The 21,553-nt window shown below is 36.9% G+C and overlaps 6 protein-coding genes across 6 annotated transcripts; 1 reads left to right on the top strand and 5 right to left on the bottom strand.

Annotated features, from left to right (window-relative positions):
• Positions 1–177: 177 nt before the first annotated feature.
• Positions 178–2,956, top strand: RHIMIDRAFT_237368 (uncharacterized protein; the record flags this gene model as incomplete). Its single annotated transcript, XM_023608745.1, has 4 exons — positions 178–186; positions 246–347; positions 1,921–2,359; positions 2,433–2,956. 4 exons carry the CDS (start codon positions 178–180, stop codon positions 2,954–2,956), a joined length of 1,074 nt encoding a protein of 357 aa, XP_023466148.1.
• A 114-nt stretch (positions 2,957–3,070) lies between these two features.
• RHIMIDRAFT_132286 (HCP-like protein) lies at positions 3,071–5,129 on the bottom strand. Its single transcript, XM_023605561.1, has one exon. The coding sequence runs from the start codon at positions 4,863–4,865 to the stop codon at positions 3,282–3,284; it is 1,584 nt and encodes a 527-aa protein (XP_023466147.1). The 5' UTR covers positions 4,866–5,129; the 3' UTR covers positions 3,071–3,281.
• Positions 4,814–8,626, bottom strand: RHIMIDRAFT_132265 (HCP-like protein). Its single transcript, XM_023605560.1, has 5 exons — positions 7,417–8,626; positions 5,816–7,296; positions 5,513–5,763; positions 5,174–5,454; positions 4,814–5,110 (listed from the first exon to the last, which is right to left on the bottom strand). Exons 1-4 carry the CDS (start codon positions 8,554–8,556, stop codon positions 5,255–5,257), a joined length of 3,072 nt encoding a protein of 1,023 aa, XP_023466146.1. The 5' UTR covers positions 8,557–8,626; the 3' UTR covers positions 4,814–5,110; positions 5,174–5,254.
• A 2,293-nt stretch (positions 8,627–10,919) lies between these two features.
• On the bottom strand, positions 10,920–12,296 carry RHIMIDRAFT_282062 (phosphatidylinositol N-acetylglucosaminyltransferase subunit C-like protein). Its single transcript, XM_023613053.1, has 5 exons — positions 12,152–12,296; positions 11,869–12,090; positions 11,629–11,803; positions 11,266–11,580; positions 10,920–11,215 (listed from the first exon to the last, which is right to left on the bottom strand). The coding sequence occupies exons 1-5, from the start codon at positions 12,273–12,275 to the stop codon at positions 11,122–11,124; spliced, it is 930 nt and encodes a 309-aa protein (XP_023466145.1). The 5' UTR covers positions 12,276–12,296; the 3' UTR covers positions 10,920–11,121.
• Positions 12,297–14,808: 2,512 nt separating this feature from the next.
• On the bottom strand, positions 14,809–16,357 carry RHIMIDRAFT_237365 (uncharacterized protein; the record flags this gene model as incomplete). Its single annotated transcript, XM_023608744.1, has 4 exons — positions 14,809–14,949; positions 15,012–15,198; positions 15,262–16,036; positions 16,093–16,357. The coding sequence occupies 4 exons, from the start codon at positions 16,355–16,357 to the stop codon at positions 14,809–14,811; spliced, it is 1,368 nt and encodes a 455-aa protein (XP_023466144.1).
• An 808-nt stretch (positions 16,358–17,165) lies between these two features.
• RHIMIDRAFT_132184 (WD40 repeat-like protein) lies at positions 17,166–19,183 on the bottom strand. The gene is made up of 6 exons (XM_023605559.1): positions 18,892–19,183; positions 18,325–18,845; positions 17,943–18,275; positions 17,763–17,881; positions 17,627–17,710; positions 17,166–17,566 (listed from the first exon to the last, which is right to left on the bottom strand). Exons 1-6 carry the CDS (start codon positions 19,106–19,108, stop codon positions 17,494–17,496), a joined length of 1,347 nt encoding a protein of 448 aa, XP_023466143.1. The 5' UTR covers positions 19,109–19,183; the 3' UTR covers positions 17,166–17,493.
• Positions 19,184–21,553: the final 2,370 nt, after the last annotated feature.

Raw genomic sequence — 21,553 nt, 5'->3', positions numbered from 1 at the left:
ACTCTTTGTCTCTGTACGATATGTTGTTGAAGAATAGTATTAAAAACAAGAGAAAAGCCAGAGATTTTGTTGCAATTATTTAGATTTTAAACCTTCACTGTGAGTTCGTAGTTTGCTCTGTGATTTAGTAAACCGTGCACAGTCATTCATGGATAAGATAATTTAATCGATAGCGTCATGGACAAGGTAAATTGGTCTGTGTCAAGCAAAGAGATTATCATTATTGTTTGAATAATCATGTTTAGAGCCAAGATAAAAAATCGACAGTAGAAAGGGTTCAAAAGCAAGGCTGGACAGAATTAGGATATGGATCCTCCATGATGCGATACCCAGCCTTAATGGATGCTGTATAAAAGACAGCCATAAACATCAACTGTAATATAAATTGTCTAAAAGACTTTCATAAGATAGAATAGTAAATTCAGATCTATACTGCGTATGGTTCATTTAGCTACTGTGTTGTTTTCTTAAGGAATAATATAATTTCATATTATATCTTTTCTTTTTTTTTTTTTTTTTTCTTACTTTATTGTAAGTGGGTGTTTTTCTGGTTTATTGAAATAGTGTGGCATACATTACTTTAAAGGGACGCATGACTCTTTGGAAAGTTTGCCAATGTTTGATAAAAGTGATGATATCATGTAAATGTTTATTGGTATTTTTTTTTAGTAATGCATGGCGAATTCACCATTTCGTAAAGGATTGTTGAAGATGTGGCAAAAGTATAAAATAATATATTTTCATCTTGTCCTTTATCCTTTGGTCTTGTCAAAGAGTTTTGATCAAAACTGAGCAGTAGCCTTTATTTCTTTTTTTTTGTTGTTGTTTTTATTCAATGTAATACCCTTTTTATCACAATAAAAATATATTTCCCTAGAAACAGCATCTGGATAACCATGCTTGAATAGTTTGTTATATTCTATAGAGAAATCTTGCCTTTTAGCTTATAACGCCACAATTCACTGGGTATAATGACATGGATCAAATTGACTGAAAGAAAATTAATACAAAATAATTGGCTTCTTTTTTAATCTATACTGTGTATTAACACTTTAAACTTTTCGATACTTTAATATAAGTAGACTTTTGAGACATATCTCGAGAGAGAAAAGACAGAGAGCGAGTACTGTGAATCATATTTAAAAGTCTATTTTATAATATATTTTTTGCTTTCTTCATATTATTAATATTCTTCGAGCAAAACATATAGTGAGCCAACTATACAAGCTCTATGATTTACTTTTTAATTTTGAATAGCTATAAACTGATAAGCGATTTTGTTTCAAATATGTTTGTCCGTAATCAAGAGATGTGTTACACATGTACCTTTAACAAAATAAACAAGATACAAAAGTAGCACTCTATGAGCTCTGTTCACTCTTAGCTGATTAATCAGTTACAGTCAGAATAAACTATGTTTATAATTCATCACTTCATATTAGAGAATACAGATAGCTGTCACTTAGAGACGCTATTTACATATATTTCATAATAGACATATAAGAATAAAAATGAACATATTTCCTTGCGGTGCTTCTTTAAAATACACTTAATATCATTCTACTATGAATCATAACATATCACAGTTTATTCTATCAAAAACTAGCAAAAGATTGAAATCAAGGGAAAAAGGGATCACTGTTCTATTTGTTGATCTGATTGTTACTAAAAAAAGAAGCAGCGGTGGTACAAAGTACAATAAAAATATTCCGCACCTATTGTACCCTGGTAGCACAACCTTTTATTGTCGTATTACCAGCGAGTGCGATGTATTCTCCTTCTCACATTTTCACACTATATTCCCTTTCTTTCTTTTATTCTTTCCTTTTCTTCAAATCCATGCGATTACAGTTGTCGTCAAAGTTGTTGCTTATATTTTTACAAGTACTATTATTATTATTATGTACAGTGAACTGTCAGTCACTTCCACTGGACATATCTAATACATCAAAAGAACCAGCAAAAACACCAGCTTCGACCACGCCTCCAGTAACAACACCAACAGTTGCACCAACAATTGCACCAACTACAACCACAACCACAACCACAACCACTGTTGCTCCCCCTCCCCCTCCCCCACCTTCATCCGCCCCTGCCACAACTACTCTATCTACCCTAGCGCCTTCTAGTCCTGCCTCTAGTAGCATCGTATTGCCTCCATCAACTACAACTACAGTCGCTTCCTCAAGTGCCAGGCCACCATCTACCACTACAACCCAGTCAAGCACCTCTTCCTCCAGCTCAACTACAACCAGTACAAAATCCTCCACTTCCTCAGCTCCATCCGCCTCTAACACTCAAAACCTTCAGCCCACAGACACTACCCCCATTATCGTTGGTTCTGTTGTTGGTGGTGTAGGTAAGAAACAAAAAAGAGAGAGGGAAAAAAATATACATCGGTCCTTATTAGTCTGATTTTTTTTTAATTGCAGTCGGCCTTGCATTAATCGGTGGTATTATCGCATGTATTAGTCGTCGTGGTGGGTGTACTAAGAGAAGAGATCGCAAGAAGAAACCTGAATTCGAAGATTATGGATTGGGCGATTTCCCACCACATCAAAACATTGCTCCAGCTACTACAGTCACTGCTGCCACTAAGCCTCTCTCCCCTACTATACCAAGATTAAATGATCAAGGTAACTATTATAATGACGATTATAATAATTATGGCTATCAGCAAGGAGATTATGGCATGCAAACCCCACAACATGGAGGCTATTATTATCCTCAAATGCATCAACAAGAGTATTATGATGATAATGGTTATTATTATGACACTAGTTCAGGGATGGGCTCTACTACTGTATATTCTCCACAACAACCCATGCACCAAGGATATAACGCTCAAGGTTACGCTCCAAACAATATGATGCCTCAAGGTGTCCATCAACAAGACATTCATAAGCCAGATGATACAAAGGTTCCTGTTCACACTGGTGGTGGACAGTCCAAGTGATAGAATATGCAGTGGTCATTATTTCTCTATTAAAACTCTATATAATTTTTATCTAATGCTATTAAATTTGCTGTTTTTTATATTTAATACAAAAGAGAGGTATTTATATTTATTACATAATTTAAAGGGGCATAAGTTACATAAACATTTATAATAAGGAAGGGTGCTTTTAAATATATGTTTTTTTTACAGATTAGGAATTAAGGATGGGGATAGTATACAAATAAAGTAAAAAGCTTATTCTAATAACAAATTTACAAATAAAGAGTAAATAGCATATACAAAATAAATAAGTATAAAATATGAATAAATAAATATATATAAATTAGTTTCGTTCATCTGAGCAATCAGACCTGAATCCCATAACACTGCATTGAGTTTCTTTTGCATTCTTACGGGCTTCCATCGCGCGTTGCTTGTACGCATGTGCTTCTTCAAGATTGATTTCCTGTCCAAGCAAACCTTGTTCATAACATTTGCCAATGTATTCTAATGCCTCAGGGTCATCCAACATTTCGGCGTTTCTCCAGTAGTCAAAGGCCTTTTCGTATTCACCCCTTTTCTCAAAATACTTGGCCAGAACAATCATCGCTTTCAGTTCACTGTTGTTATTCTCTTCAATGAGCATTTCGAGACCTCTTTTTTCGCTTTCTGAGCTGTGAGGGTCCACCCAGTTGTTGAGTAGATAAACACCGACTTTAAATTTGGCATCTCTGTTGCCTAGGTTATAGGACATTAGGAACCAGTCATAGGCGGCCTTTCGAAGTGAATTGGTAGGCCTAAGGCCTGATAAAGCTAGATTTGTCTCTTCCAAGCAACCAAGAGCATACTCAGCGATACCATCTTGGGCACCAAGAGATCGTGCCTTTGTATACCAGCGCTTAGCCTCAGCAAGGTTTTGCTCCACAGAGAGTCCCTGTTCATAAAAGGCGCCAATCTTGATCATGGTCAAAAGATGACCTGGGCTCTTTTCATAGGCACGTGTGTAATAGCTGAGCGAAGTTTCGTAATTTTGGCCCATCTTGTAAACAACTTGGTCCTGAACAACACCGATAAATCCAGTAAAGTAAAGTTCACCCAGTTGATAGCTTGCATCACTACAGCCCAAAAAGTGTGCCTCTAATAGGTCTTCTACACCTTCTTCGTATAAACCAGCCTTCATTTCCAACATGCCTAGTTCGTAAAAGGCAGGGCCATGGTTTCGACTAGCAGCCAAACGAAGATAATCAGCAGCGTTTTTTAAATTGGAGGCAGCGCCTTCTTGTCGAACTGCAGTTTGCATCTTCTTCTTGATCATGTACTTGGCGTAATAATAGCATGCTTCTGTATGACCCAAATTAGCAGCTTTGCGGAAGTAAGTGATTGCCTTTCCCAATGACTCAGGTGTGCCTTGAGACTCATAGTACTGAGCAAGCTTAAATGTAGCGTCCTTGTTGTTGTGGGCAGCATTATAGAGAGTTGGAAACAAGTCGGCTGCATTGGTAGATCCGTTTCGTTGAGATATCTCTGCTAGCTTTTCGTACATTTCATTGCTCTTTAAGAAAGCACAGGCCTTGTTATAGTACTCCATTGCCGTAATATCGTCTTTAGAAACCCCATGGCCAAGTTCAAAGCATTGTCCTAAGCGGAATTGACCGTAGCTGAGTATCATGCGAGCATTATAATCAAGTGAATGGTCTGTTTCAAATGGAGCCATAAGCGCTGAAAGGCGTCTGATAGTCTGAGTTTTACGATTAGCAGGATTCTTCATCTCGTAATACAAGAGCATAATTTGGCTCAGAGGCTCATGTGGAATCTCACGTAACCAGTCAACTGCTTGGCGCTCCATATCATACAAGCTGTAAGTAATAGCAGCAGCCAACTTCATTTGTATAAACTCCTTTGGGTAATCTTCCACGGGATTCTTCATTCGAGTAGAACGTAGGAAAGTCGTAGTTTCAGTTACTCTTCCTTGGAAATTGATCAATGTCTTATTGCTTTCTTCCACAAAAGTGAAGCAGGCATCAGCCAGATCCTCTTTTCCTTTAGAAGTACCATAGAGATAACCTAGTTCAAGCCGAGCGAGAACATGATCAAGTTTGCAAGACTTGGATAAATAAGATTCAGCTTTTTCTCTGTTATTCAGAATGTTGTAATTATGAAGTACTACGAGACCTATATGACAAAGTTAAAGTTAGTTATCCAAATAAGGCATTGATTTCTTTCTTGGTTAGTTACCCTTGTAGTACAATAGATCAGCTGTTGCTTCTTTTGTTTCTCTGCTTTCACCAAGCTTTTTAAGTAAATTCTCCAGCATGTTTAACTGCGTCTCCAATTTCTTATCTTGATAAGACTCATAGTACGTTTTGACAAGTTTTGATCGAATGTTGACCTCCAATAAAGCATCAGGTGCATTGTCAGCTGTCTGGTCATTATTTGCTTTATAGCGTAGGGCGTCTTCATACAGCGAAATGGCCGATGACTTGTTGCATTCTTTACATATTTCTTTTTCATGACATCTGGCTAAATCAAGTGTTAATTTATGCGCGCCCACTGTAACTATGTCTACTATCTTACCTAACAAGAAATAGGGCAAAAACAAGTTCTTTCCATTAACACCAACCATTTCCTGAAGATAGTTGAATACCATGTCTTTACTTCGTGCCTTTCCTTGATTCTCTAGCAGCACCAGCTTAGCAGCCTCTAGACGAGATACCCAACCGGCTGTCTCGTTCACATTATTGAGTCTAGCTATTTCTAAATACTTTTTGAGAGCAAGTGATTTTTTGCCACAAGCATTCAAAAATTGTGCAAATGCAACGCTCATTCTGCATAAATCTGTGTTAGTTTTTGTTTGTGCAACTGTTTGAGTAATCTTACTTTTGGGTATTTGGGCCTTCTGATCGTTGAAAAATCTCTATTGTTCTTGAAACGTCATTCGCAGTCATCTTTGGGATGAAAGTACATATGAATCTGCCTGACTTGTGATCTGTGAGTTCCAGGGCTTTCCAAAGACAATGTAATGCAAATCGAGTTTTAACATCAGTATTGCTGTATGATTCTTCTTTGGCCATTTTGTACATGCTCCAAAGGGCTTGATGGCTACTTACTGAGCTTCTCAGGATAGGCTCATAAGATTCAGATGGGTCAGTAAGCTTATTGATGACTAGGGCAAGCATACGGTAGGCCGCAGGGTTCTGTGCAGATGCACTGCGGTTGAGCTCGTTGTAAAGTTGCTTCACATTAATTGAGCTGTGCTGAGTACTGCTCTTGACGAAATAGTCAGCCAAATAGAGAATAGCTTCGGTATTGTTATGTCTTGCTGCTAAGCTAAAGTACTCAAATGCCATTTCAGGATTGCGCGTAACAGGTGCCAAACCATGAAAGTAGTAAACACCCACTTGGGTTTGAGCTTCCACATGATTTAAACCAGCCGCTTTGAAGAAAAACTGGAAAGCATCTTGGCGTTGGAACTGCGGATGAGTAACTTCGCCATCTCTAAGCATGAGGCCCACCTTGTATAGTGACTTGACATTGTTCATCTGAGCACCTTTCAAGAAATAATGGAATGCCTTGTTTACGTCCTTTGTAGCAATCGTAGAGTCATCATGAGCCAGAACGCCTTCATAGTAGGCCCACGCAAGCCAATAATGAGCCTCTGGATAGTTGTACTGGTCAGACAGTTTTTGCAAGAGCTGCACAGCGTATTGAGGGTTCTTCTCCGCGCCACCAATACCATTGAATGTCCAAATGGCGATACGGACTGTAGCCTCGCACCGTATAGAAGCGATGTTCCAATTTTTCTCGTCATACGGTGTCGGGTTGAAGTTCATGACCGATACGAATTCTTGATAAGCAATTTCTGGATTTATTTTCATGAACAGCAGGCCACGAGACAGCTTGGCAGCAATGCTATCTTTGTATTTTTCAAAGATCTCGGCAGCTTTCATTCGATCAATGGTATCGCCTAGACCAAGGATGAGCATTTGACCAAGAATAATATTGGCGACTTCGTCACCATAGTCGGCAGCTTTTTTAATGTACTGAAAGGCAACATCGGGCTTCTTGGGCGTGCCAATGCCTAAAAGGAAGAATAAGCCCAGCTTTCGAAGAGCCAGAGTGTTCTTAATTGGCAGTCCACGGTCATCTATCTGTGTAAAATTGGCAGATTCAGCAACGTATTGAAATGCAGCGTCTTCATAGCCAGCTTTCAAGTGGATGATGCCAATGACGTATTTTGTAAGACCATATATAGGGCTAGCAGAAGACAGCCTGACACGCTGACCATACTTTGCTGCGGTTTGGAATTGCTGTTCTTGATCATAGTAGGCAGCTAATAGAAAAGATGCAAGCGAATGACCCTAAAAAGGAAAATAGTGAGTGTGCAAGTTTTTCCCTAAAGCCACACTTGTCCCTCCATTCCCCCGCACTAAATAGCTCGAGGGGAACACAGGAGCAAGGGGCAACTTTCCTTGTGTTACCTGGTTAGAAGCTTCAATTAATGCTTTAATGGCATCTTCTGCCTTGAATGTAGATATATGATGATAAAGAACAGTGATAGCAAACGATACCTTGGCTTCCACCAAGCCAGCCATGGCAGCTTCATGATACAATTGGCATGCTTGATCAAGATTGCCACGTTCTTGCGTGTATATGCCCAAGATGTAGGTGGCGTGGGCATTTCCATTCTTTTGAGCGTCACAAAGATAGATTAAACCTTGCTGTTGGTGATGGCTATAGCGGTCATCCTCTTCGCTGCATTCTGCCTCATAGAGCATTCTTCCTGCGCGATATTGAGCAAAAGAGATTAAGGTTTTTGTACGAGGATTCAAGTCTTGGTATACTTGGCTACCGTGCGCTGCTATGGCCTCAAAGAGTTCAAAAGCGTGTGCAGGACTGTAACCTTTGTTTAGAGGAGATAAGTAATAAAGGGCCTGTGTATAAAGATTACAAAAGTAGCGCTCATAATTGGACTTTGAGATGGCCAGGTGCGTATCAAAAATAATCTTGGGCGTACTACCACCCATACTGTCAGCGTGATGAGCGGGTGGGTCTAGGTCAGCAATCTGGTATTGTCTAACATCAGATTGTACAAGACTTGATCTACTGGATGACTGCGCACGAACTGCTATTTTAGGACTGTCGAACGAATACGCGGTAATTTCTGAACGAGAATCTGACGAGATGTGTGAGAACAGAGCCTCCTCCAGTGTCATATTTGCAGAAGAAGTAACTGAGGAAATAGTCGAATATTCGTCTGAGGATTGATGGTAAGCTCTGTTGACGTATTGCTCGAGTTTATTAATGTAATCTTGTGTTTTTGGCAGATCGCCCTGAATGTTTATAAATCGACCCATATCTGACTCTTCATTGGCTTCACTTGTTATCGTAGGCGGTGGTGGTTGAGATTGTGGTGGTTGCGACGGTTGATCGAGAATTAAATCCTTTTTTGGTGATTGTGTCTCCAGTGACTGCTTCCGTGATGATTCAATGATGTTATCGTGTAAAGGTGATGTTATGTTGTCAATTGATTTGGTAGGCTTTTGTATTGACTTTGCTGTAGATTTCTTTTGCTTTGGTGAGAATAAGCTCACCATACGTGATAGTATACTCTTTGCCATTCTTGTTATAAATTAAAAAATATTATAATACAAGTATACAAGGATTGGAAGGCGTAAAAGGTAATTGAATTGAAAGAACAAGAAAAGAAAGAGAAAGAGAGAGGGAAAAAAGAAAGAGAAAAAGGGAAATAGACAAATGCAAATTTATAGACGTAGATTCTTTTTATAACATGGTCACCTGACAAGTTGTTTGAAACGCAGACTTATCTTCTGACGAGTGAATGAGGGTTTACTTGGTAATATAGTGGTGACGACGATGACCAAGTATAAAAAAAAGAGAGGGCTTTCGTTGATAATATGATCTAATTACTTATTATATAACGAGGCTTATAATTATATTTATTTTTATTTCCCTACTTTATGATTTCAATTTGTTTATGCTGTGCAATGATAATTTCCAATGTTTACTGCACAGGCCAACTTTATATGTTTATGTAACCACAATAACAAATACTTCTTGACATGGACTTTTTTAAATGGTTTCTATGGGCTTTTAATTAAAAAAGGCAATATTCAGATCATTCATAACTCATATGATGTGCATTAAGGTGGAAAGGGTGTTGTATAGATGCTTTGTTTTTTATTCTACCAAAAACAGAAAATAAAAATAAGCTGCGGATATTGAAATGAATATACCTTGATCCCTTACGTTCCCCTTTTCTTTCTTTCTTTTTTTGCACAACAATGACAAAAGAGAACACATTTCTATTTTCCTTATAAAACCACAAGATGAGAAGCATTTTGTTGTATGTTTCTCACTCCTCTCTTTTTATAGAGCAATAGGCCTTAAAGGACTTTTATTCCTTTTTTGTTAAATAGAGAGGAGGCTTTATGACCTTTTCTTTTTTTATACATGTAGATTTCATCATTGACTTTATTACCAAATCCATCATGATGGTCTCATCATGGTGCGTAATCTGATACGAAAAGGGGAATTGCTTATTTTTATTGTACACACGAAATGACGATTGGTTGAGGTCCATTTGTTTATTAATAGAGGAAAAAGAGTTTGTATCATAGTGATGATTTTGTTATACAATACCTTGATTTGAATATGGACCGGAAAATATAAAGTGATGCAATATCTCATGCTTTATCAGCCCTGTTACCGAGGGGGATACAGGCTCATGAATTTGACATTTGTTCCGAGCATAAAAAGTGATTTTATTCCATACAAATCATCCCACTCTCTTCCGCCCTTCCGAGATCCTTTCCGTTACAGACAGCTACATTAACAATGGACAATTTGGGCTAGGATCTCTGTGTTGCTGTACTATGGCTGCTTTAAAAATCATAGAGCTTTAGAGAAAAAGAAAAGAAAAAAGAAAAGAAATGTTGTCATAACATGTGAAATGAGTTTATATTTAGGCTTGTTTCTTTTTTTACTCTTCACTTGACAAGTGCTTTTTCAAGGCATACATTTTTCCAAGAATATTTACGGATGTTAAATTCTGACAACTTCTTCTTCGTTATTATTATTAGTCATATTCAACATTTCAGATTACAACTAGACATTCTCATTCAAAACCAGGAGGAAAAGATAGATTATCTTTTATTTTTACGTTAGAAGAGCCCAAAGTTGTTGCGAATGTAACGCATTGCAGACACTATTCAATTATTCCAAAAGTTCATAATGACAGAGAGAGAATCAAATAAAGAAACAGTGAAGCTTTCGCTCTCTCTCTCCCTTTATACCTAAAAAACCAGCTGAAGCAAACTTCATATGAACATGTCATGAGGGATGTTGCTTGTCATGTGAAGGAAATTAGTTTCATAATTTATTGCTCAACAGGAGCCAAGACTACTTGGGCCGAATTAACTGAAGAGAAGTAGAAAAACGCTACATTATCGGATGAACCGTGCTTATTCATTGCCGATAATGGTGACAGGATCAGATATATTTGGAGAAAGGTGAAAAATGTAGATTATTCTTCACTACGAGCAGAGTGGTGATATCATAGCTTCCTTCCAAATGGTAACTTCGAATCCTTCGACTGTGTGCCGCATTTGAATTATCAATAATGCTCTAAATATTACAAAACATCCTAAGCATATAGTTGTTCTTTTGATTTCACTTTGAAGCTTTACCTATAAAAAAAGCTGACTATGAGCTCATTTTTTCAAATCAAAGTATTAGAGCACTGTTTATAAAAGTAGATAAACATAAAAAAGACCCTGAGCAGACGCTAGATGGTGCCTGCAAGAAGTACAGCTTGACTATGGTTGCATTTAGTAGCGTCGTATCTAATAAAGTTGCAGTATGTCAAAGTATGTACGCACATGCATGCAAGCGAATCAGCAATATTTTTTGTAGCATATCTCTATCCTATACTTCTTTCAATATGTATAGAGTATTGTTGGTGGCTTTCCTTTACAATCTGTTGCGGTAACCCAACAGGGTCCCGAATCAAAAGACATTAGATTAAATTACCCATTTGAATTATGTATTTTATTTTATTTGAAATAACTCTATTTGTTGATAAAGGATATGTATGGATCGGGTGGGTATTGAATCCTCATTATTAACATGATTCATCTAACAAGATCCTACTTTTATTATTTACATCATGATCCTGTTTTGATATTCTTTTTTCTATACAGATTACGTTTAGGTCTCTGTAACTTTGGTCTAGCTTCATCCCAAGGCCCATGAATTTCACTAAGAGATGTTATATTAGAGGCAAATTAATATTTAATCAAATAACTTACTTTTTATATTTCTGAATGAATATAAGCCAATATGGACAGATAAAGGTTAGGAATATGAACCCTAGGATATAGATGAAGGCAACTGCCTTTGATATAGGAAAGAACAAGACGACGCAGACGAGGAGCATGGTCAATGTCAGCATCACTTGAACCTTGGTACTCAGGCTTCTTAAATGTCTTTTAAAGATAGGAAACAATGAAAACCATTCGACAGCAAAGGATAGCAAACCAAAGACATCTGTATTCGTCTCTAATCTTGAAGCAAGTAATACTGAGGCAAATATGGCCGCATTAGTTGACATTGATCCTGGTATCCTATGGAGAATATAAATCACATGATCTCTCTTTATATGATAGTATTACTTTATCGCATTCGTTTGTGTACTATAATCATGAAAAAGAACGTGAATAAGAAAGCAGATGACAGTCAATGCCCAGATGGTATCGTCACTGATCTTTTCTGTCAATGTCTTTAGGATAGGTGATAGGCCCAATAGTGTAATAAAGAAGAAGAAAGCACTTTTAACCACGCGCTGACCTATAGACAGAACGTACACATTTTTACATACATGGAAGCTTTCTTCTTTTTTTTGTTTTTGTTACGTTTAAATTCATAGTCATTTCTTGTCTTTAACATGATCAGATCCCAAAAAATATACCCGGCTCCTGTTGATAGAGATCCAGCCCAGATCAAGTAGTGTCCAGACATTACGTTGGACTGCAAATAAATGAATAGTGCAATAAAAATAATAACGCTGCTTATTTGTTGAGTAATGACGCCTGATTCATATACCGTAGCCCAGTAATCGTAGGTTATGACATTAACTAGAATAATTTAACTGAATATGTGTGTTTGTTTGTGCGTGTGCATGTGTTTGATGAATACCATTTCGTTGTAGCTCATCCAAAAATGTGTCATCCACATAGTTGTCTGGGTAATTTTGTTTTACCCACAAAAGTTTCTGCCACGGTGGACTGTGTGGATTATATTGAAATTCACGTAAATACATTAAAAGAAAAAAAAAAAGGACAAGCAGGACACAGGAGGCCTGTGTAACTTGCTTTATTTTGTGGAAATACATTTATCAGCCAATCAAGCAAAAAGGTCCATTTTCTTTGATCCTTTGGAGTAAGCCTATAGATAAACAAAAGAAATCGTTTGTGGGGTACTGGCTTTTTAGTTTAGGTTTATTAGGAGAAAGTCAAGATACTGACATAAAAAAGTGATATTTATCTAGTCAATAAAATACTTTAACACAAGTATTTAGTTGCTTATTATCTATCGTCGAAGACTGCTTGAGCTATTTTTCACTTCCTTAGCATGCTTGCCCTCATTCAGTCTTATAATTATCGGATTAATAATGTTAGATGATTGGCTTTTGCGCGTCGTTAATCATTGCTTCTTATAATACAGCACGACATTCTTTTTGGAATTCAACATAGTCCAAAGTTTTCTGCAACATTCCCTAAAAAAATAAGCACTTGATCAATAAACATTGTGAAAATGAATTAAAAGAATTAATCTTACTGTCAAGTTCAAATACAACCGAATATGCGGCATCAATTCATCAACCATACTCGGGATATCTACAGGAATTGTTGCACTTCCCTCCTTAGTTATATTATATGCGTACACATGCTTGCAAAGGCGGCTGGACCAAGCCAGTACTAGCACCCTTAGCGCTTGAAGCAACGCTTAATTCCAACTTCTTCTAAACAGGTTTATCTTCCTCGTGTAATATCTCTTTCATCATTGATAAGTTCATTTTTGCCTGCCTCAACCGTTAATAATATGAATAACGTATTTAAATAGCACTCTTAATGCTCTTACTTTGGCCGATAATTGTTTCATACCGCTAGTTTTAAAACCATCGACAACTTTATAGAATTTGTCCAATGAAGCCTTGCTAGATCTTGTCTATACAAGACTATAGTCGCTCCAAATTGATTCGCGGACAGACTGTTGTGACATTTGTGCTTACAAAATTGTAAAACAGTAGAGAGTTGATTGACAACAATTACTAAAAGTCTGAAAAAAGGACTATGAAACACGTACTTCCAGGGCGCATTTCTCAATAAGCAAGCAGCGTCATTATTTTCGAAAATCAAAGTCCGAATAAAATGCGATATCACTATTTCGAGATTTGATAGTATGTCAACAATCTCCCAAAAAAAACGTGGTCCGCAAACTTAAAAAAGCCAATACATTCCCCCTCACCATCATGTTTATTTACTCAAAACACACGTTGAAACCACGCCTAGGCACCGAGTGGTGTTTCCCCCCGCCAGTAAAGTCAAATTAACGAAAAAGGTTAATATATTTTCAGACACTTGTACAGACGACCGGACTACCTTCCGAATCTTGTAAATGTTTGCGGAGATGCTCCTTTCCCTTTTCTTTCTCTAAAAGAAAGGAGTGAACAAACGAATGAATGGAAGAAAGTGTTTGTACATCATACACTCGTACCAATTTACGCTCAATTTCATACAAGAGGAGTCTAGAATACAATTTTTTTTTTTCTGTTTAACCTAGCGTGGATCTGCTGAGACCTGTCCTATTTAATTATGACCTCTTGATGAATCATATGTAGCTCAATATTGTAATGGGCACATTCATTTTGTCCCATTGCATAATAACTTACTTTAAATAGATTCATCACGAGCTGAGTGAGTTTCATAGTCGCTCATCACGGGTCTTCCTTATCTGGCTATGTTTACAGATTCAAAACGATCTGCAAAAGAGAAAGACTGGCTAGTAGCAAAGGCTTTTTATTTGCAGATGTTCTATGGTTGGCTTTTGGTTGAAAAGGTTTTAAGAAACCGCATCTACTTCTGACCTAATAAAGCAGCCAAGGCACCTATGTTTGTTTGTTTAGCTCAAACAAATAGCACATGTGTATACTTGTTAAGGGTTTAACTGATTGCTCCAATATAGCATGTTTAACATATTAGTTCTTTAAGAAAATGTTCACATATGATGGCTATGTAAACAATACAGCATGTAAAGTAATGAAATGAGTAACATTATCACAAGTGTTTGTTTATTTAAATAAAGAAGTATATTACTTGATAAACATAAGCTTTGCCTTCCTTTTCTATACTGCTTCGGAATGGCCTATAGTAGTAAACAACAAGTATACAGTACATAGATCGTATGAGCTCGATTCGTAACAGTGGTAACATAACCACTCCATCCAACATAATATGTATGTTTGAACAAGAGATGATGTGAAAATCGATTCAAATGGCTGATGTTTATTAGATTGCGAGTATTAAAATGTTTATTAAAAGTATATAATGTCGTCATAATGGGCGTTAAAGTAAAGGATAGGAATAAGTAGTAATAATAAGCAATTTCTTTTTTAAAAAACACAAAGGCAAAAGAAAAATAAAGAAAGTAGGGCATAAGTGAAAGATATGGAGAGGAATATGAATAAAGTATATACAAAGGGTACATATACATGCAATTTGTTTTGTTCGGCTTATAAAGAAGAAGGAAAGGAGAGATGCTAGTAAAAATAATAGAAGAGGGTTGTAGTTTATCTATTCATCTGTTGCCGTTATTGAAGAATATGGGAGTGAAGATCTACTACTGCTACTACCGCTACTAATACTGCTGTTACTGCTGCTACTGGTACTAACGGAAGTTTTTGGAACTATCTTTGGTTTATCATATAAATGACACTAAACAAAAACAAAGTAAGGTAAGCAAAAGAGAGTGAGATATGACTCTGTTAATATTTTACTTTATGAGCGTGACGATACCAAAGCATATAGTTATTCTTTTTTTTGCCGTTGCACGCTGGGACAAATCGATGACACTGATGACAAAGACCCTCAATGATATCGCCTTTCCCCATTCGCTGTTCTATAGGCTTTATAAATGGTTTACCAGAGACGGAAGAGATGCCGTGGTAGAACTGTTTGTGGTACCTTTTTTGCAATAAATATAAACATCAAGATGATCTCCTTTCTTTCTTTATTTTCCGAACTTACCAGTAAGCGCTGTTTTTCAGCTGCAGCCACTTACCAGGATTACAACTATCGCAGTAGCCCTCTTTAAGGTGTCCTGTATAACGGACCCACTTGGGGGTGTAATGATCACCTTCGTAACGCAACTTTTGTCGACGAGGAATAGCTGCGAGCATCTGATTGTTCCTAACCGTATCGTAATAATTATCGGAGTATGCAACCTCAGATGCTACTGCTGTGTTCACAAAGTTTACTGTTTCAGCCAAGGGTTGAAGATACTGATCATCTGAACTATCTGATGAAGCCTTGATGACTCCTTCAGTCGTATTGTTACAAACGTTATGGTGATTGACGTCAGTGGAAGAATCATGTTGAAGGGACCTTGTCCGTTTACGAGGTTGTTGAGGATAAACGGCTGGGTATTGCACGCTCGTTCGTATGGGCTCGCTCATGCTAGAGACAACTGAAGGAGCCGAGATCAGATCCTGGTCTACTATGCTTCTTTTCTTGACAAACTTTTCGTCCATTGAATGCTCAGAATTGACAGGACTCGTCAAGGTTGAACTTTGAATGGATGGTAACCACTGTGTGTACTCTTCTTTTGGCTTCTTTTGAAGTATACTCTGCTGCCAGGTCAGTGTACCTCCTGAGCTCGTCATTGGTGAAGGTCCTCCGTCTGCGATGAAAGGGTGCTGCTGACTGGGGTACGCGATATTTTTACATGAGGGTGTAACCGTTTGTTGTTCTGGACAGAGGTAAGTAGCCTCATTTTTGATCAGGCCATGGTAGCCGAAAAGTGCTTTATAAAAAAGGGAGTTAGTGATCATCGCTTTGGGGAATAGAATGATTTATTACTACTATTATGATTATTATGGTTATTACAAGTGCGATTCATGTCTTGGTGTATAATAGAATATTCTGGGCAATTGAGATCTGTAAAAGTGTTCCATGGTGCTTGTATAGTCAAATCTTGTAATAGGAATGCTTCAGGGCATGTATTGGCGTAATCAAGTCTTTTAGCATAGTTTGATGCTAAAGGCTGCAAGTCATTATCGTTTTGAAAGGAACTAGACTTTGTATTCATATAAGCTTGAGAAATTGTAGAAGCAAAAGAAGACATTAAAAGTTAAAATAAATAGAGAAAAGAAAAGAAGAGAAAAGAAATAAACTTATTTTTTTTTTTCAACAATGACTAACCAAGTCAAATGTGACTAGAGCGTGTTTGACTACAGGAGACACAAAAAAACGTAAGGAAAATAGATCTGTATCGTGTTATATAGCCTTTATCTATAATGATTTCTGTACACTGGTCTATCAGCTGGTTTAAGCATTTACATAAACCTTAAATAAGTGTAAATTCATGGCTTGCTTCATTTAGGACAGTCAATGCATGTTCCTTCTCTACCTTTGTACGGCTGTCAAATGAACCGAATTATGATTTTCATCTTGACCTTCTTCGGTACTTCAATCGGATGAGAACGAACAAGTGAATGGTATGGTCTTATTTTATTATAAATTTTATCTCTTGCTTTCAATGGTTTTTTCTTTCTTTTCTTCGTTGAAACTTGTTTGCGTACCCTTGTCTTTTATGAAAAAATAAAAACTCCTCTGGTTCGATGGGGTAACGTGGAACAGAAACTATATATTATGTTATTTTTTATAATTTGTATCGCACTCAAACAGTTACACATATGCAAGTAGAGCTGTATATACCGCTCCCACCCCCTTCCCTTTTTTCTTTGATAAAGTGGCGGTAATTGGAACGGTTTAAGATCTGATATGTCGCATAGTACCGAATAAGCTATCAAAATAAAAGCGTGTAAAACACATGCGAAAGAAAGAAATCAAGTAACAATCAGTGGAGTTGATCGATGTTTAAATTTTAATAATGAAAAAAAAAAAAGGAAAGGTGTGGAAAATAAGACATGGTCGCCTTTACTTTTCCTTTTCTTATGGTCTTATTAATTGTATGACAACTTATTATCGAGATATAAAATAAGGAGGCAACCAAAACGACAGTGGAAAATGGAAAAAAGTTTAGTGGACCTATTTCACCAGATGGTTACAGATATGTCGTACAAAAGCACAGACAAAGGGATATTTTGTATTACATAAACATGCGTCTCTCAAATGGATGATCAATGGTATCCATGGTTACCCTTCTTTTATCGGTTCAAACCGTCAAGCGCAATTACGATTAAATGAATTAAATGATACTGAAATGCAAGCTATACAAAGAATATAATACAAGAACGACTATAAATCAAGACATTTGGTATTGAGTTCGTGAGCAAAATCCATGATTAATATTTTGCGATCTTGACTTGTGCTATCATTTTTAAGGTTTAGCTCATTTTTTTTCTTTTGTTTAAAATGGTTTCATGGTTACCTAATAATTTTTTTTCTATCAAAATGAACGTCAAAGATCCAACTGGAGTGTCCACTTTGGAAGTTGAGTAAGCATGCTCCTGAACTATGAACTGTATTAGTAAATGATGGATTATTATTCATATCATGTGCTTTACTTTATATCCCAAACACGGACTGTTTGATCATAGCTTGCGCTCACAACCCTGTTGCCAAGCAACCGTAAGTTTCTGACGAGACCTGAATGACCAGCAAATATCATTGTACACAGACCGGTCTATAAATAAACACATTGGCACACATGAGCAGCATGATAACTTAATTTAGAAGTAGGTTACCTCTGCATCCCATACTCGGATGGTATGATCGCTTGAGCCACTCACAATTCGTCTGCCATCAAACTGTACACAAGCTAATCCGTGATGATGACCCACGAATTCTCGAATCATCTTGCCACTTGATATTTCCCACAATTTGATTAATGTGTCGTTGGAAGCAGAAACTAGATAGTTTCCGTGAATTTGAATTGAATTGACGGCACCTCGGTGTCCTACGATCATTCGAATAGGCTGAAATGTTTTCCGGTCCCACACTCGTATGCTCGTATCCTTGGATGAGCTAATAATGTACCGATCATCAAATGCAACATCACTTACACCAGCAGTGTGTCCCTGCAGTCCAGAATAAGTTTTATGTCATTTTATCATTGTTTATACTTACATGCAGTCTCGCTCGAATACGCTTTGTTCGCATATCCCAGACAATGACGGTTGTATCAGATGAACCAGAGACAATGATCTCATCATCATACCGTAAACACAAAACACTACCTGCGTGTCCTTCCAATGTGTATATGCATTGATAGAGCTGTGGATCCCATATCTTGATCGTCTTATCTCGACTGCCAGTGATTATTTTGTCATCATCAAACTGAATACAATAAACACCGTCTTTATGGCCCATTAAATAATGGGATGCTACTTTGCCTGTATTCCATCTTGTCTCCAGCTGATGTCTCTGTTTATACCAGTAATACCAGCTTTGTTCTTCTTCGGTTAGTGTTACATTGGTTGGAATTTTTAATCTCCAATTGTTCTCCACCATCTTTATCTTCCACAGTTCGTCTTGATAGAACAGACTTGCCCATCGTCTTGACACAAGTGGAACAGATAAAAGTGTGTTGAAATCAAGTAATGAGATGATTTGTAAACAAAGTTCAAATGGCAATATCGACGTAAAATCTATTCTATTGTTAGACAAAGAAGCATGTATTCAAACATGACATACCTAGTCTCTTTTCTTTTTTCATATTCCATTCTATAATTTCTGGTTCCATGCTGCGGTAGTGTAAAATACGTTTGGATCGCAACTTGTTGGGTCGTTCATTCACCAAAGAAGCTTCTGTCATTTCAACATCTCGACCATGAGGTGCTGCAATTGGAATTCCATAGTTGTCGTTATTATTCAAATAATTATATAAACTATTATTGTGAGGATAAACCATTGTTTTATTATTATTTAAAAAAAATACGTGTGCAAAAAAAATAAAATAAAAAATTAAATATAAAAAAAGGGGCTGTTTAAACAATAACAAGCATAAAAAAAAGGAAACCTTTTCCTTATTGTTATGAGTCTAAACAAAAAAACATATCGAAAAAAGAAGTGTTGTTTTGCTTTTATTCCAAACAAGGCAATTATAAAAATGCAGTGTTTGCGTTTGAAAATAGAAATTTTTAAATCCAGTAGAAATTCTCAGCAAGCAGTAGAAGTGTTTGACCATTCATTAATATATACATCATAAAAACAATAGAAAAAAAGAACACTAGCAGTTATACTAAAAATAGATTGTATCCTTGGGATTTCGTTCTACTAATCTTGGCTAGATGAATAGACCTTTACTAAATGTTTTAGAAAGAAAAAATTATAGCCTCTAATTTTGGACTAATGAAAGTGATGGTAAAAAAAAGTAATGTGCTGGAGCTATAGACGATGGACGGTGAACGGTGGGAAGAGATCATTGTCCATCATCCATATGCAACGCTTTGAGCCAATCAGATATCTTGATGCTGGACTTTGGATTTTGGACTATAGACTGTGGACGATGGGAAGAGATTATCGTCCACTGTCCATTATGCCACACCAGATCTATCACCACCACCCAATATAATATAATGTTACATTATCGGTTTTAATAAGAAATATGGCAATAATATGTAATCTAATTCGATTCAATAAGAACAAGTATGCCCAAATACGACAGATGTATCATAGAATGTGTTCTTTTTATTTAATACGATATAAGAAAAAAAAAAGTAAAGAAATCGAAAAAAGATATCAAGCTAGAGGCTTGAAAAGAATGCAGCTATGAGGTTTTCAGCTAATTCATTGGCTTTTGCAATGGATGTTGTCGTATTTGACCATGTCTAATACTAATCTTTACGTGTGAGATTACATTTTACTAACATGTACCTTAATTAGTACTCCGACCACTTTTAAAACAACCTAATTTCTTTTTGCTATGAGCTCCTCCTCCCACGTCTTTACTTTATTCTTATACATTGCACGAGTGTTAACAGCAACAACCACAACTACAACCAATACCTCAAGAGTCAAACAATTCGACGATTGTTTTGAAATATTTCAACGTAGCCTTGTCAGATTTCAGTCTTGCCATCAGCTTTAAAAATTTGTCCTTAGATAATGTCGTTGAGTGTCCACTCTGTATAACACTCATTGTAATGTCCTGTAATAGCTTGGATCCAACTTGGTAATCGGTATTGTTAGCACCATTGTCCCAGTTTAGGAGAATAAAAATAGTGTATGGCCGGCTTCGAATGTCATTAGTATCATCTTTAAATGCCCGGCACATGAGATAAGTGGAAAGATGGTGGAAACGTGTGCGCAATTGATGTAGCTGATATACGACATCATATGGAGTATTCGAGCAAATTTTATCAGCTTCCGACAACTCAATGGCAGCGTCCCAAGTGGCTTTCTTGGTAAATATACGGGCATTTGTTGACCTTTTCTGTCGTGTCAAGTAAAATTGATGTTATGTTGGGGCCAATTTCTGGTTTAGCGGATGCATCTAGTCGAAGGCTTGAGGTCACTAGAGCAGTAAATATCTTATTAGTGATCACCAGCTTCAGCCCATCAACGGTGCAGAGAATGGGAGGAAAAACACTCCAATACCGAATGTTATTAGGAGACCTTAAACGACTCTATAAGAATTGATGGAATGTCGACAACCATAAATCTCGATGCAATTGAAAATTAAAGCCCTATTCATTGATGGATCTAGAATAATTGCTCCCAGCAAGGCACGGCTGCAAGCAAATCGAAGATTTGGAAACAAGGATCAGTCTTGATTCAAAAACTTGGCCATATTTTTTGGCCCAACTCAAAGTAGTCAGAGTTTATGACGTGGTTTTGCAGATATGGTGGGCTGCAACTGACAACACTACAGACATGATGATGCGCTGGGTATAGAAATAAATACTTGATTATATCTGCGTGTTGCGGGAACAATCACTGAAGGTATACACTACATGCACCAGAAAATACACCAGAAGTTAAACTGGATCCTACAGGCGCTATCTCCAGACACTATCTGTGATATTGTTCAGCAAAACTTTTCAGCGCGTGATGCTACGCTAAACATGTTTTTATAAAGTCACCGTGATGGTTTTTTTTTTTTTTTCTTTTCAAGAAGAAAAAGAGATAGAAAAGAGATGTTGTTATTTTATTCTAATTTTATATTGTCAGTTTGATCAACAAAGGTGCAAGAGTACGTGTAGTTATGATGGCAGCGTATTTTATATCAAAGAGAGTGAACTGGACAGCCTTATGTTAGACCTTGGTAATGCGAAGCTGTAAAATGATATTACATTTAATACCTAGAAGAAGTGTCCATAGTATTAATCTATCTTCTGGTGCATGTAGTTTTGGC

This window comes from Rhizopus microsporus, assembly GCF_002708625.1.
Source record: "Rhizopus microsporus ATCC 52813 unplaced genomic scaffold scaffold_8, whole genome shotgun sequence".
Classification (NCBI taxonomy): domain Eukaryota; kingdom Fungi; phylum Mucoromycota; class Mucoromycetes; order Mucorales; family Rhizopodaceae; genus Rhizopus; species Rhizopus microsporus.
The sequence above is the reverse complement of the archived record's forward strand: the minus strand, read 5'-3'. Positions and strand labels throughout refer to the sequence as shown.

Excerpts from the sequence above, each read along its gene's own strand:
- RHIMIDRAFT_132286 (XM_023605561.1), bottom strand. The coding sequence starts at position 4,865 with ATGAAGAATCCCGTGGAAGATTACCCAAAGGAGTTTATACAAATGAAG.
- RHIMIDRAFT_132265 (XM_023605560.1), bottom strand. The coding sequence starts at position 8,556 with ATGGCAAAGAGTATACTATCACGTATGGTGAGCTTATTCTCACCAAAG. Across the intron at positions 5,764-5,815 it reads GAAGGCCCAAATACCCAAAA|AATGAGCGTTGCATTTGCAC; the intron begins GTAAGATTACTC and ends AGATTTATGCAG. Across the intron at positions 5,455-5,512 it reads TTTGCCCTATTTCTTGTTAG|ATGTCATGAAAAAGAAATAT; the intron begins GTAAGATAGTAG and ends TGATTTAGCCAG.
- RHIMIDRAFT_282062 (XM_023613053.1), bottom strand. The coding sequence starts at position 12,275 with ATGTATTTACGTGAATTTCAATATAATCCACACAGTCCACCGTGGCAG. Across the intron at positions 11,804-11,868 it reads AAATGACTATGAATTTAAAC|GTCAGCGCGTGGTTAAAAGT; the intron begins GTAACAAAAACA and ends TTCTGTCTATAG. Across the intron at positions 11,581-11,628 it reads ACACAAACGAATGCGATAAA|GATACCAGGATCAATGTCAA; the intron begins GTAATACTATCA and ends TATTCTCCATAG.
- RHIMIDRAFT_132184 (XM_023605559.1), bottom strand. The coding sequence starts at position 19,108 with ATGGTTTATCCTCACAATAATAGTTTATATAATTATTTGAATAATAAC. Across the intron at positions 17,711-17,762 it reads GTCCGTGTTTGGGATATAAA|TTCAGGAGCATGCTTACTCA; the intron begins GTAAAGCACATG and ends TACAGTTCATAG. Across the intron at positions 17,567-17,626 it reads GATAGAAAAAAAATTATTAG|CACAAGTCAAGATCGCAAAA; the intron begins GTAACCATGAAA and ends TAAAAATGATAG.